Source organism: Setaria viridis, chromosome 9 (assembly GCF_005286985.2).
Source record: "Setaria viridis chromosome 9, Setaria_viridis_v4.0, whole genome shotgun sequence".
Taxonomy (NCBI): domain Eukaryota; kingdom Viridiplantae; phylum Streptophyta; class Magnoliopsida; order Poales; family Poaceae; genus Setaria; species Setaria viridis.
Window position 1 is genome coordinate 54,174,770 of NC_048271.2, and position 13,505 is coordinate 54,188,274.

Sequence of the window (13,505 nt, forward strand, 5' to 3'; positions counted from 1 at the left end):
GCTCTGACTCGAGTTTAGATAGGAAAACGGGAGATGAAAGCTTGCAAAGATGGAGGAAACTCGAATTCCACGACTTAAGAGATTTTCAAGGTCCTGTAGGAAAGCCGACTTTGGTTGCTGTTTTTAACTCCTTTCCATTCCGAATTAGTCAAGGTGCCTTTAACAAAATTTGTTGGAATCTAAAAGTTTTAAAACTCTTATTTGGGCAGAAACTTAAGTTTGTATATAGAATTTCAAGCTTTAAAACAAACTCCAAAAGAGCTTCTTAGGTTTACAAAGGTCATTTCACTTCTTAACTTAGGGATTTATCACTGGTTTAGAGTTAAAAGTACTTAATTTAGGTAGAGTTGTTACACTTACTTTAGTAATTCTTGCTCAAGGAGGGTGCACAGATCCTACTGCCCGGAGTGAGGGGAGACATGATGGTCCTTCGGGATCGGCTAGGGGATGGACGGTGGGCCGAACCGAAGCCACATCCGTCCCGGCCGGTTTGGCCGTGCAAGCTTTCACCCGGCCCATAAGGAGCCTCGGCGTTGCCCACTAGTTTGGCCAGATCTTCCAACCATCGCCCCTCCGGGGTCTCGACCCTAGCCTCCACTTATGGGTGCTGGAAGAGGGCTTGGGCGGCTACCAGGGCGTCTCCCGGCAGCAGGTTGTCAAAATCGAGATGGCAGCAAGCGCGGGAGCCACATCGGCGGGCTGCTGCCTCGGCGGGCTGCTGCCTCGGCATGCTTATTCACCTCCTCCCGGAAGCGAGCCGACCCACAGCGGAGACCGTCCAGACGGAGATCGAGTGAGGAGTGTTGATACGCGGCGGTGCTAAAGCCGCAGTGTCTGGCCGCCGTGGAGCAGGAACAGGCGTCGCCACCTGCGACGCTGCCGCCCATCAGTGGCGCGTTTCCTTCCCCCCGTTGGCTTCACCATCTGACTCACTGTGGTGATCCTAGTGGCGATTGAAATGGCGCCCCATTGCCTCTGCGCGGATGGGAAGCTTCTTATCTCAACACACTACTATCCCCCTACCTGGCACGCCAGCTGACGGTGGTCAAGCACCAAGAGTGGGGATCTGGAGGGACCCCTTCTAGAGATCCGGCCTAGTGGTTAGTTCGTGCGTAGGGATTCGGAGGTGTTTAGAGGAGTTAGTATATGAATTTTTTAGGAGAGTTTTTAGACAAGTTCAGGTCGCTCGGAAGCGTAATAACTTACATCCTGTGTGTTGTGTTGCTAGAGTTGTCTGTCTTGTTTGTACAAGCCTTTTATAGGCCAAGCCTAAGGGTAGACCGGTTAGGGTGAGTCTTACATCCCAATCCATCCCTTTACATTGTGCGTGTGAACATGACGGCCCATTGGGCGCCCACCTTGCTACAGTTCTTCTAACGAGCCATCCACTTGCCCTGACGCCTTCTTGCCTTGGTACGCACGGTGCCGGAGCACCCCGTCCAAGTCGTCTATATGGCAATCACCATATTTTACCATCTTACGTTGGTAATTCTTGCTCCTCTCAATCCGGACCCACCATCCCGGGACGGGGGGGTGATGAACCTGGCTCTCGGGTTTCCTCCCGGGAGGCCTTCACCTCTTCCCGGGTCTGCGAGGTGGCCCCACCTCTTGGCAGAGTTCCCGAGAGGCCTTTGCAGCCTCCTGAGTCCACGTAGTGGGTCCACCCTTCTGGCAGAGGGCAGCCGGGAGCTAAGCGGGCGCTCTCGAGACGAGGGAGGCGCCCGCCGCCTGTTGGACGGGACGGGTGAGGTCGTTAGTCCCCGAGGCATCCAGGCGCGTCCCATCAACCGTAATGATGGTGTTTTTACGGGGACGGGGTGCCTACTGACAGCCTACCTTGACCGTCTTGCCTTTCTTTTACTAGGATGCGCCATTGCTTGCTTAGCTTGGAAGCAAACTTTCCCGAGAGGCTTCCTGCGAGGCCTCCTCGGCTGCGTTCCGCTCCCTTTGCGTGAACCTTCAGTGGGTCCCATAACGTGGAGGTGGTATTTCCCGAGCTTCTAATTCGTAGGACCCATCTCCTTAATTGGGCTCTACGTGGTGAAAACCTCTTTCCGCAGACAGGCTCCACTTATATGTGCCTTTTCGGGGATCCCGTTCGCTTGGCGCTAACAGAGGGCAAATTGAAACAAAGCCAGCATGGGGAAGTTGGTGACTCCCACAGAAACTGGTACCTTCACGTCATATGGCTGAAGCAACCTACTACGTATGCACATATATGCTGGCGTGCATGGAAGACCCGTATTTCCGGCTAGTGCAAATACACCAAACTAACATACGCACATAGATGCTACGCACACATGCATACTGATATGTGTCACGCAACGTGTTGCATTGGTAGATTCCAAACTCACACTAGTGCTCACATGGCGCGCGGAGACGTGTTGATCAGTCAGGAGCTAGCAGCAGCCGTGACGCGCGACGTCGTCCCTTCTCCTGACCCTGACGGCGAGCCCATTCTTCATGTGGAGTATGATGGACAGCTTGGGCTCCACGACGTGGCCCGGCACGAGCTCCACGGCGAAGTTCCACAGCACGGCCGCCGCCGCGGTCTTCATCTGCACGAACGCCATCTCCTTGCCGAGGCACGTCCGGGGCCCGGCGTTGAAGGAGATGAACTTGTACGATGGCTCGTACCGCAGCTTCGTCCCCGCCTCGTCGCCGAGCCACCTCTCCGGCCGGAACTCCGCGCAGTCCTTGCCCCACACGCCCTCCATCCTGCCCATGGAGTAGCTGAACACCAGCACCTTGTCCCCCGCCTTCATCTCCTTCCCGCTCGGCAGCACGTCGTCGGCGACCACCGCCTTGTGCTCGAACGGGACCGACGGGTACAGCCTCAGGCACTCGCACAGGGCGGCGTGCAGGTACACCAGGTTGCCGAGCTCGCTCGCCTCGAAGGTCACCATGCCAGCGTCGGTGACCTTGCGCGAAGCCACGGGCGCGAGCTCGTCCAGTATTTTCTGCTCCACGCGTGGGTTCTTGCAGAGGAGGTAGAAGAACCACGACAGCGCCGCGCCTGTCGTGTCGCGGCCGGCGAGCAGGAGGTTCACCGTCGTGTCGCGTAGGAACACGTCATCGTTGTGGCTGGAGTCCTTCTCGTGGCAGATGAAGGACGACAGCAAGTCGGCCGATTCGGTGATGCCTTGTTCGATCTTGTCGGCCCGGCGTTTCGCGACGGTGGCGGCGACGAAGCTGTCGATCGTCCTCCGAGCGGCGGCCATTTTCTTCTCCTGTCCCACTTTCAGTCTGTTCATCAGCTTCCAGCACGGCATGGGGGTGACGTGCCGGAGGAAGAGCGTCTCCAGCGCGTCGTCCATGGCGCGCGCGAAGGGAACCACGGGCAGGCCGATCGCCAGGCACCCGGGGTCGACACCGAAGACGAGGGTGCATGTCATGTCGAACGTGAGCCTCAGGAACACGTTGTGCAGGTCGCACGGCGCTCCCTCGTCGGCGGCGTGGGCGAGGAAAGGCAGGAGGCTCCTCTCCACCTTGTCGCGGCTGCACCGCGCCGTGAAGGTCCGGAACCGCGAGCCGGTCATGAGCATCTGGGCCTTCACCCGCTGGCGCCGCCACGACTCCCCGTCAGCGTTGAAGATGCCGCCGCCGAGGACGTCGAAGATCACCGCGAACTCGTCGCCTTTAGGGTAGTTGGCGAAGTTGGACGTGAAGATGTGGCGCACGTTGGAGGGGTCGCAGGTGATGAAGTAGCGCAGGCCGGTGCGCCCGCCGCGGGCCTCGAAGTTGTAGCTCGCGCCGCGGAGGACGCCGGTGGCCCAGTCGTGGAAGTGGTGGATGTTGGCGACCAAGCCGGGGAGTTGCCCCACTATTGGCCATTCGGTCGGCTCCAAAGGGCTCGTCTTCTTGGATTGCAGGTGGTGGTAGTACAGGATGATGAAGCAGAGGACAGGGAGCAGCTGAATGAACAGGAACAACGGATCCATGTCTGGCGAGAGATGGATCGGGGGTCACGGTGCAACATGGCTATTTGTAAGCGATACTAGACTGCATTGGCCATGGGTTCTGAGGAAGGTGAGACGTATGCTATCGGTTCATCAGCAAGTGACAGTATGATTGGCGCATGATTGGCCTTATCGTTTCCCCCCCATTTGTCTCTTCCTTCTTGCTTCGACCCAAATGGAGAATCCACCATCCAAACCATCCAAATATGCTGTGAGATTTTGTAACCTTTGAACAGAATGTGTTGGTTGATTAATTTGAACTTCTAAAACTTGCATTAATCTCGAGGTTGATTAGACGTCGGCGACATGTGCACTTGCAAAATCAAAATGTCGACCCAATAATGCTAAAAGACTGGAATTTTGGGGGAAAACAAAGTTTTGTTATTTTCTGATCGGTATGGATGGATATGGTTTCACCAATACTCTCCATCAATTGTGAATCTAAGAAAATATCTATATAGAAATGATTGCTGATGGTGTTTCTTTTAAAAAGCAGCTTTCACCTATATAAATATTGTTACAGGATATGGTATGGATGGAGTACTAAATTATTGTTTGTGCACTAAAATTGTAATAAACTTGTCTTTACTGCAAATCTATACCAAATTATTCTTGAAAGTGACATTAACATAGAATTTTTAATGGAGTGTACTTTTGACCATTCAACAAGATCTTATATCTCATAAGCATTAGGGGGTAAGATTTGCATGCACACATTCATAAGAGTGTGCGTGCATGCATGTATGTGAGCATATACGTCTATAATGTGTTTCGCAAAAAAGTTAAATGGTAACCACATATTTGAATAATAATGATTCCAATAAGTGCATTGAAATCCACTAGAGACAGTGAAATCATGTGTATCTATCATGACCAAGATACCGGAGAAGAAAGTATGGAAAGTGTGACAACACGAAGGAGTATCTATGATGATGGATGCTCCTGACCAGTCTTCCCCTTATCAGCCGTGAGGGTGTCATTGGCGAGGCAGATGGAGGGACCAACATCAGGAAGGGTTTTAGTAGAGGCATCAATATTGTAATTTGCATTTTTTTTCATACAAAAAAGAAACCTCAAGTGAGATACTGAAATTTGAATCATTCCAATATATAATGGGCAGTATACATGTTAAAGGATTATGGAAAATGTTCTAGTAATTTCTCCTCGGTACTTCTAAGGCGAGAACATCTATCCGGGCTATTTTTTTTTCTTTTTTTCTCTATCCGGGCTATCGATTGGATGTTCTAAAATGTTGGAGAAAAGCGAGCAGTTTTGAGTCAAAGGACATGATAAATAGTCCTAAAACTTTTCCTTTACGACGCTATGACACAATTTTTGATAGTATTTTTAAGTGGTATGAACTTCTTATCGAGCGCTTGTCTTCATGACATAAAATGGGCAATTCCAATATTACAAGGAAAAGTAGGGAGAAGGAACAGAACTAACTTTGACCTTTCCATTAGGAAATGGTAATGGGACGACTATTATAAGCTTCTGAAAAAAATTTACTGCATCTGCTGATCATTTGAAATCAAGAGGGTGTAAGTTTTAGAAGTACAAATTATTTTAAAAAAAATAGTCAGGCAAGGAAAGTGATGACTCTGACATATAGTACAGCAGAAAGAACGTGGTCAGTTTGTTTGTTCGCGAAGCTAATTCATGAAGAAGTTGCATCTTGAACCAGTGGATCACAGCTAAACACGTCAACAATTAGAGCGATAAAAAAAGAGTTTATCAAAAATACCTTATGCAACTTATGGTATCATGGCCCGTGACAAATTAAGAGCCAAATAGAAGAGAGGAGAGCAAGATATAATGCGGAAATGCTAGCAAAGGCAACAGGCGACAAAATAAAGGGTTCACATGAATTTATTGTGTAGACAAATCCGAGATCTCTTCACGTGGAGGCAAAACAACACAACTGATCTCACAACTGCTGGTGCACGGAAGGCTATGGTACACAGAATCTTCCAGGTCACCTTGCGATTCTTGATGCAAAGCCTCTCCAGCCATCCCGTTCCCCAGTTGCAGCCTTGCTGGGCGGGGGCGCGTGCTGACGATTCCACGGCCGCGGGCCACGCACCGGCCAAGCCCACCGCGCTAGCGGCCGGCTAGCCCCCGGCCATCAACCCCCCATGCATGCGAGGCCGCGCGCGACAGGGACGCGGCACCGCCTGGCGAGGAGGCATGAAAGACCCGCGCCGCCTAACCCGTCATGGGTCGCAAGCTAACCAACAAGGGACACGCTCGGCGCTCCCCCCTCTCCTCATCAGTCATCTCCTGCTAGCCGCCGGGCGCCCTGCCGCGGGCGGCGCGGGTGCGGTGGTGGCATCGACGCTGACGGATCCGTACGCCCCAACCGCTCACGGAATGCAAGCTCGAGGGTCGAAAAAAAAGTTGATTGGAATGGCAGAGCGTACGAGCACGTCGTAGAGTGACGAGTCGCTGTTAGCACTAGGAGTTTCTATATGGCAGCGGTAATTTTTGTGATGATCCGAATTCTGAACACACCTGCACTCGCATTCAGTCTCCTTTTCACATTTCGTACGGTTTCACTTTCACCCACCGCTCCACAAAAAGGCACCCCATATGCGTGACACGAGTAACACGACGCACAATTTGAAACCTAGCACACAACACTTACACGTAGCACTGCCTTTTAGATAAGCAACGATCGACGGAACGCACACGTACACAACACCACGAGATGGAGACATAGAATACGTATACGTGTGCCTGCACCTTCTAGCACACACATGTCAGCTAACGTACCGACTGGTGCCCTGGTGGTCACAAGCTACTGATCAAGTACGTACTGGCCGGCCATTATGCCCATCAACACACGTGCTTAAGAACTGATCGAGAACGGCATGTTCATCTTCCAGACAACCGCAGATCGATGTCAGGTCATCAGGCAAGCGCGGCCGCCTGCCGCCTTCTCTTGACGGTCGCCATGAATCCGTTCTTCATGTGGAGTATGATGGACAGCTTGGGCTCCACGACGTGCCCGGGCACCGCCTCCACCTCGAAGTTCCACACAACCGCGGCAGCCGCGGCCTTGAGCTGCACGAACGCCATGTCCTTGCCGAGGCAGGTCCGGGGCCCCGAGTTGAAGGACATGAACCTGTACGACGGCACGTACCGGACCCGGCCGTCCTCCGCCGAGATCCACCGCTCCGGCCGGAACTCTCGGCAGTCGCTGCCCCACACGTCCTCCATCCGCCCCATCGCGTACAGCCACACCAGGATCTTGTCCCCGGCCCGCACCTCGTGCCCGCACGGCAGCACGTCGGCGGCGGCGGCTTCCTTGAGCTCCTGCGGCACGGGAGGGTACAGCCGGAGCGACTCGCACAGCGCCGCGTGCAGGTACGTGAGCCGCCCCAGCTCGTCGGGGTCGAAGGTCACCGTGCCGTCCGGGGCGATGACGGCGGAGGTGCCCTGCTTGACGGTCTCGAGCTCCTCCAGGATCTTGGCCACCACGCGCGGGTTCTGCGTCAGGAGGTAGAAGAACCAGGACAGCGCCGACCCAGTCGTGTCGCGGCCGGCCAGCATGAGGTTGATGGTCGTGTCGCGCAGGAACGCGTCGACGGTGCCCCCGGCGCCCTCCTCGCCGTCGTCGTCGATGTACGACGAGAGCAGGTCCGCGGAGGCCTCGACGCCGCCTCTCGCCTTCTCCGCCCGGCGCTTGGCGATCGTGTCGGCGACGAACCGGTCGATGGTGCGCCGGGCCGTCTCCATCTTCCGCTCGTGCCCGATCCTCAGCCGTCTCGCCAGCTTCCACCACGTCATCGGGACGACGTGGCGGAGCAGGAGCACGTGCATCGCGTCGTCCATGGCGCGCGCGAACGGCACGTCCGGCAGGCCGATGGACAGGCACCCGGGGTCGACGCCGAACACCAGCGTCGTCGTCGTGTCGAAGGTCAGCCTGAGGAACACGTCCTGGAGGTTGAAGGCCTCCCCGGTGCCGGCGAAGTGGGAGAGCAGCGGGAGCAGGGCGGTCTCGACCTTGTCGCGGCTGTAGCGGGAGACGAAGGCCCGGAACGGGGCGCCGGACATGAGCAGCTGCGCCTTGGCGCGCTGGCGGCGCCACGACTCGCCGTCGGCGTTGAAGATGCCGCCGCCGAGGATGTCGAAGATCTCCTCGAAATCGGGGCCCTTGGGGTAGTTGGCGAAGTTGGAGGTGAAGACGTGGCGGACGTTGGCCGGGTCGGCGGTGACGAAGAACTGCATGCCGGAGCGCGGCGGGCCCGTGAAGAGGAAGTTGAGCGGGCTGGCGACGAGGAGGGAGGTGATCCACTCGTGGAGGTGGTGGAGGTTGCCGAGGAGGGCGGGGAGCATGCCCACCAAGGGCCAGTCCAGCGGGATCAGGGGGTTCTTCCGCTTGGACCTGATGTGGAAGTAGTAGAAGACCACGAAGCAGAGGAAGGAGAGGGAGATCTCCAGGAAGGACACCCAAGGCGCCATTGCTGGTTGCCTCTTTTGCCTCGATACGCTGCAGAAGGTGCAGTGCAGAGAGCTGCCAATGGCTGTGGATATCATGCTGACGTATGGTACAAGCCTTTTAATACCAGAGAAGATGAGGTGAGAAATAGCTGAGTGAGGACTGGATTGTGGTTTCCAGGTTACACGGTTACACCAATCTGCATGCATGTGAAAGAAAATTCTAGTCGACTGCTTCTGTCAGAGTGTCACCATCACACTTCTTTACAGGGGTGTGTTCCTTTGCCTGCGTGTCATTCCAAAACCAGCACATCGTATTCCCTGCTGATAGGGTTAACTTGCACAGTTTCAGAATAGGGCCAGATTTTTAACGGAGCTAAACCGTGTTTGTTGGTTTTGGTACCCCTAGCGCGCCCAGTCAAAATTTAGTCCAAAAGATATGTTTGGATCGTGACCATGTGCACAATGTTGAGAACATAAGAAAGAGACTAATTTTTTATTCGAGACTAAACGTGAACTAATTATAAAACTAATTGTATAAGTCATGGCTAATTCGCGATACGAATCTATTAAGCCTAATTAATCCATAATTAGCACATATTTACTGTAGCGTCATATGGTCAAATCATGGACTAATTAGATTTAATAAATTCATCTCGCGAGTTAGCTTTTATTTATACAATTGATTTTGTAATTAACATATATTTAATATTTCTAATTAGTATCTAAACATAGATGACAGGGCATAAGAGAGGAAAAACACCCCTCACAAAAAAACCAGGCCGTGCAGAGGTCTTCAGCCAGGACTCCGAGCAGGTACTAGCAACGAAGCAAGTTTACGCCGCAAGCACCCGGGCCCGGCCATGCTCAGACGCAAAGCAGTTTCTTGCATGGATTGGAACGTGATGACAAGACCAATGCAATAATAATGGTCAGCTTGTTTAATTCATCACGAGCAAATCTTGGACCACGAACGGTCGATGCTCGCTATCTCGTTTGGTGCTCCTGCTGTATGGCTCGTGACGAGAACACGATAGGCTCAGCTCAATCATGGACGCCGCCGTACGTGGCTGGATCGATGGAGATCACACGAGACCCCCAGCGGCCCAGCCACCCGATCGATGCCAGCAAGTGATGGGGGTGTGAGCGCGCGCCATGCGCCCATGCACCGCCCGAAGAGCGAATGAAATTGGTTGTGCCGTCTTTTCCATGCGCACATGTCTTGGAAGTAAGCTAGAGCTTGATAGCTAATCCGTAGTAGTCAGCATCATCGTGCATGCGCAACTGTTGGGAGAAGTACGTGTTCATACAACCAGGAGGAGCTAGCTGTGGGCGATAGCGTGGATCCCGGCTGCCAGATGATGCCAGCGACGTGGCGTCTCGCGAATCGTTCAACCATACGCAGCTGCTTCTGCGTCGGGCGGGGCCGGTTGGCTGGCATGTTTTGGGACGGGCTCAACAATTTGAGTTGTTTTTTTTTCCATCACACGTGTACAAAAGCTTCAATTAATCTTTCCCGCAAGTTCTTTTTTACGAGTGCCAATTGTTTTAGTAGTCCTCCTTATCAGTATTTTTGTCGACTGCCCTTATTTTAAGTTTATTTTTGTGTTTCCTAACAATTTTTACGAATTGCATACAACATCATTCCCAATAAGAATATGTTACCAATAGTCATGGCAGATAACGTAAGACTGCAAACTTTTGGCGATTTTTAAACAGAAACTGCAGGAGAATATATATTGTCATTCTTATAATTCGGTTCCTATATTTTAGATGTCTGAAATTTTAGATTGTGTCAGGAGATATGCTCGGAGTTGCGCATGTTGTTCTATGATGCTGCAGAACCGCTCTTCGGCGTTTTTACTTATCCGTCTACATATTAAATTTATATAAACGTTGTTGTTACTTGTTCGATGCGTCAAACGTCGATGATGCAACCTGTCACCTGAGTATTATTGAACCCTAGTAAGTCCATCTCTTTTCTGAGGTACTCCTGAGTACGAGCCAGTGGTTGTTATTTGCACCTGTGGATTGACTGTCTCGAATATGATGTCTCCAACTAGTAATAGTTGCGCAAAGTTGAGTTTGCATTCAACCGCGTGCAGGGCTCGGAGCGGTCACCGTGTAGGGCGCACGTGGTTGACCCCACAACAACTGTCCACACGGCCATTCTCTACCTGCCATTTCCTCCTCCCCTTTCTTCTTCCCTTGTCCCCTTCTCGTTTCTTCACGAGATTCACAACTTGCAACAGCGCTAGCGCAGGTGGCGGCGGAGCGTGGGGCGCGAGGGCCGCGGCGGCGATGGCTAGCCCCAACACGCACCGCCTGCGGGGGAAGCGGCGGCAGCCCCTTGACAAGGGCCGCATGTGGGGGGAAGTGACGGCGGGCCCCACCAAGCACCACGAGATGAGCCTCAGCGAGCACCGCCCCCGCTGGGAGAGGCCGCGGATCCCAGCAAGCGCTGCCCTGGGGGAGCGGCCTGCCCCGGCAAGCTCGCCTTTTTTTCCTCTTTTCTCTATGAAATATTTTTCTCCTTTTATTCTCCAAAATTATTTTCTTCTAGAACTTTTTGCTCCAACTTTTTTTGGTTTGTTTGTAATTTTTTCTTCCAAAAGTTTGTTTATGATTTTTTCCCCTCTTTCAATTTTTTTCCAAAAACTTTTGCTCTTCAAATCTTTTTTTCCAAAACTTTTTTACCTATAAAATTTTTGAAATTTTGTTCCAAACTTTTCTTCTATTTTTTGTTCCCAAATTTTTTGCCTTCGTATGTTTCTAATATTTTTCAGAATTTTTGTTCAAAATTTTGTTGCAATTTTTTGTTTTGGAAGTTTTTGATAGAAATGTTTGTTTTCAATTTTCTGTTATCGAAATATCATCGGAAAAAAAAATTGTACAATCTTTTTTACTTCGTAAATACTCTAGTTTTTTGCAGCAGCGGTGTACCGCACATGGGTCTAGGTGCTCCAGTTAATTGGGCCCGCTGAGCTGCCGTGGAATCAATAATTGTCGGAGATCAACCGGTGGGAGCATTTCCACCGGGCGCTCGGAAACTTGACTCCCCCTAATAGTTGTGTGGTAGTACCTGTCAAAATCAGCAGATCAGTTCAATCGTAATGCAAGTGGCACGGATAATGCAAAAGCAGTCGCTAGCAAAAGCAGCACACTACTGATTGATGAACTGCCAGTAGGACCATATATGCATTGATGATGCAGCTTGACACTGTGCGTAAGAAAATGATACACCTTAAAGCAGATATCAGCTGGTTCACATGGACTCGATCGTTTGGGGGACCAAACACCCACGCGACACAATCTGTGCGTACCTGTATATGTTGCCTGCACGATGATATCATGGGCTTAATTTGCAGCGCTGCTGTGTATCGGCAGTGACAGTGATCAACTGATCATGCTGTTGCGAGACCATTTCGCTATGCCACATGCAGGCCACTGGCTCAAAGGACATTTGCGTTGTGTGTCGGTACTTCCTTGGTAAGATTTACACTTACACGCAGTGATTTCAATGCGTGTTTTACCGTACCATCACGTGCTTCACGTAGCTGCAATCCTGTAGGCAGCAGGGTTCGGCCGTTCGCATTCGGCATTCGCACATGGATGGATGAACGATGCGTGCAGTGGAGTAGTGGCCTGGTGATGAGATGAGGTGTGTGGCTAGCAGATGTTAAGCTTGGAAGGGTCTCCCTCCCGGCGCTGCTGATCTTATCTCCAAGTACTGTGCGCTACAGAAGCTCCCCATATCATTAGTCCAGACTATATATAATTTTTTTTCTTCTTTCGATAAGGGAATATATGATATCACCTGCGTATATCTGGCTACACCCATACCTTCTGATCCAATTGGGACCAATGCATGTGTAGGTGTACTACCACTGAGGACATGCGTACAGTACGATACAAAAGGATGCTTAATTAGTTAATTAGATTTTTTTTAATTAAGAAAAATATCCAGTCTTGAACATTCATAGGTGAATGTCGACGACCATAAAGGAACCATCCGTCCATAAAGCTAGAAAATACAAGAGTACTTAGACTCCATTCCTCAAAACGAGGAACAAAGAAAACAAGAAAGAAAGAGCCTAAGAAATAAAGCTAGAAAGAATAAGTTTCAAACTTTTTCTATATTCTTGCCTTTGGCCTTGTGCAGCAACTAATCTCTCACATCTGCTATTTTCTCAGAAACTTCAGAAGTTAGGATCATCCTGCTTGGTGGCCACCTTCTTCCTGTTGCACTTTCGTCGTGTAGAAATTGCACTTAGTCAAATCTCTGCCGCCCTTCCTCCAAGCTGATCTTGTACCACCATTCCAGGGACTTCAAAACAGCGCCTGCTGCCGCCCAAACCTGCGATTCAATTCTTTGATTTTCACCCGAAAAGTCCCTAGAGGTCAAAGTCCTCACCGCAACGCCTTCAACAAGGAGAATGATGCATCATGGCGCACCGTCATCATTGCACTGATCAAGACCGGTCATGATTTTCGCCTGAGAACCTGGACATGCTGACGATTACCAAACACCACTTGTTGCTATCCTAGGCCGTCCACCTCGGGTCCTCACTGTGCCGGCCACCGCTATGCCTCCATGGAGCCAACAACGCTCACCAGGAGCTGCCATAGGCCACTATTGAGCGAATCCACCTGCAGGGCACCGGAATCCGTTGTCTGGAGCATCGGGGAGAGGAGATCTGGGCTAGGGTTTCTGCCCGAGCCACCCAGTGAGTGACGCGAGGTCCCCGCCGCCACCTTCCTCGTGCCCGCGTGGACTTCTGACGACGCGCTCGGGTGGCGGCGAGGGCACAGGGAGGGGGCAGGGGTCCCTGCCGGCGGCATCTAGGGTTTCCGCCTGGGGTCGCCCCGACGAGAGCACGGGTGGCTTCTCTGCAGTCCTGCAAATAGTTAAAGATCTCAATCAGTTAATTAGATATGACCGTTTGTATGATACTCCCTCCATCCCAAATTGTAAGGCATTCCAAGAATCTTGGAGAGTCAAAGCATCTCAAGTTTGACCAAAATTATAGAAAAAATTATAAAGATTTATGACATCAAATAGGTATACTATGAAAATATAATTGATGAAGAATCTAATGATACTTA

At 51.6% G+C, this 13,505-nt stretch overlaps 2 protein-coding genes across 2 annotated transcripts; both read right to left on the minus strand.

The window, feature by feature from the left end:
- Positions 1-2,123: 2,123 nt before the first annotated feature.
- LOC117835116 (noroxomaritidine synthase) lies at positions 2,124-4,095 on the minus strand. Its single transcript, XM_034714485.2, has one exon. The coding sequence runs from the start codon at positions 3,939-3,941 to the stop codon at positions 2,400-2,402; it is 1,542 nt and encodes a 513-aa protein (XP_034570376.1). The 5' UTR covers positions 3,942-4,095; the 3' UTR covers positions 2,124-2,399.
- A 2,363-nt stretch (positions 4,096-6,458) lies between these two features.
- On the minus strand, positions 6,459-8,564 carry LOC117835909 (noroxomaritidine synthase). Its single transcript, XM_034715236.2, has one exon. It carries the CDS (start codon positions 8,496-8,498, stop codon positions 6,870-6,872), a length of 1,629 nt encoding a protein of 542 aa, XP_034571127.1. The 5' UTR covers positions 8,499-8,564; the 3' UTR covers positions 6,459-6,869.
- Between the last annotated feature and the right edge of the window lie 4,941 nt (positions 8,565-13,505).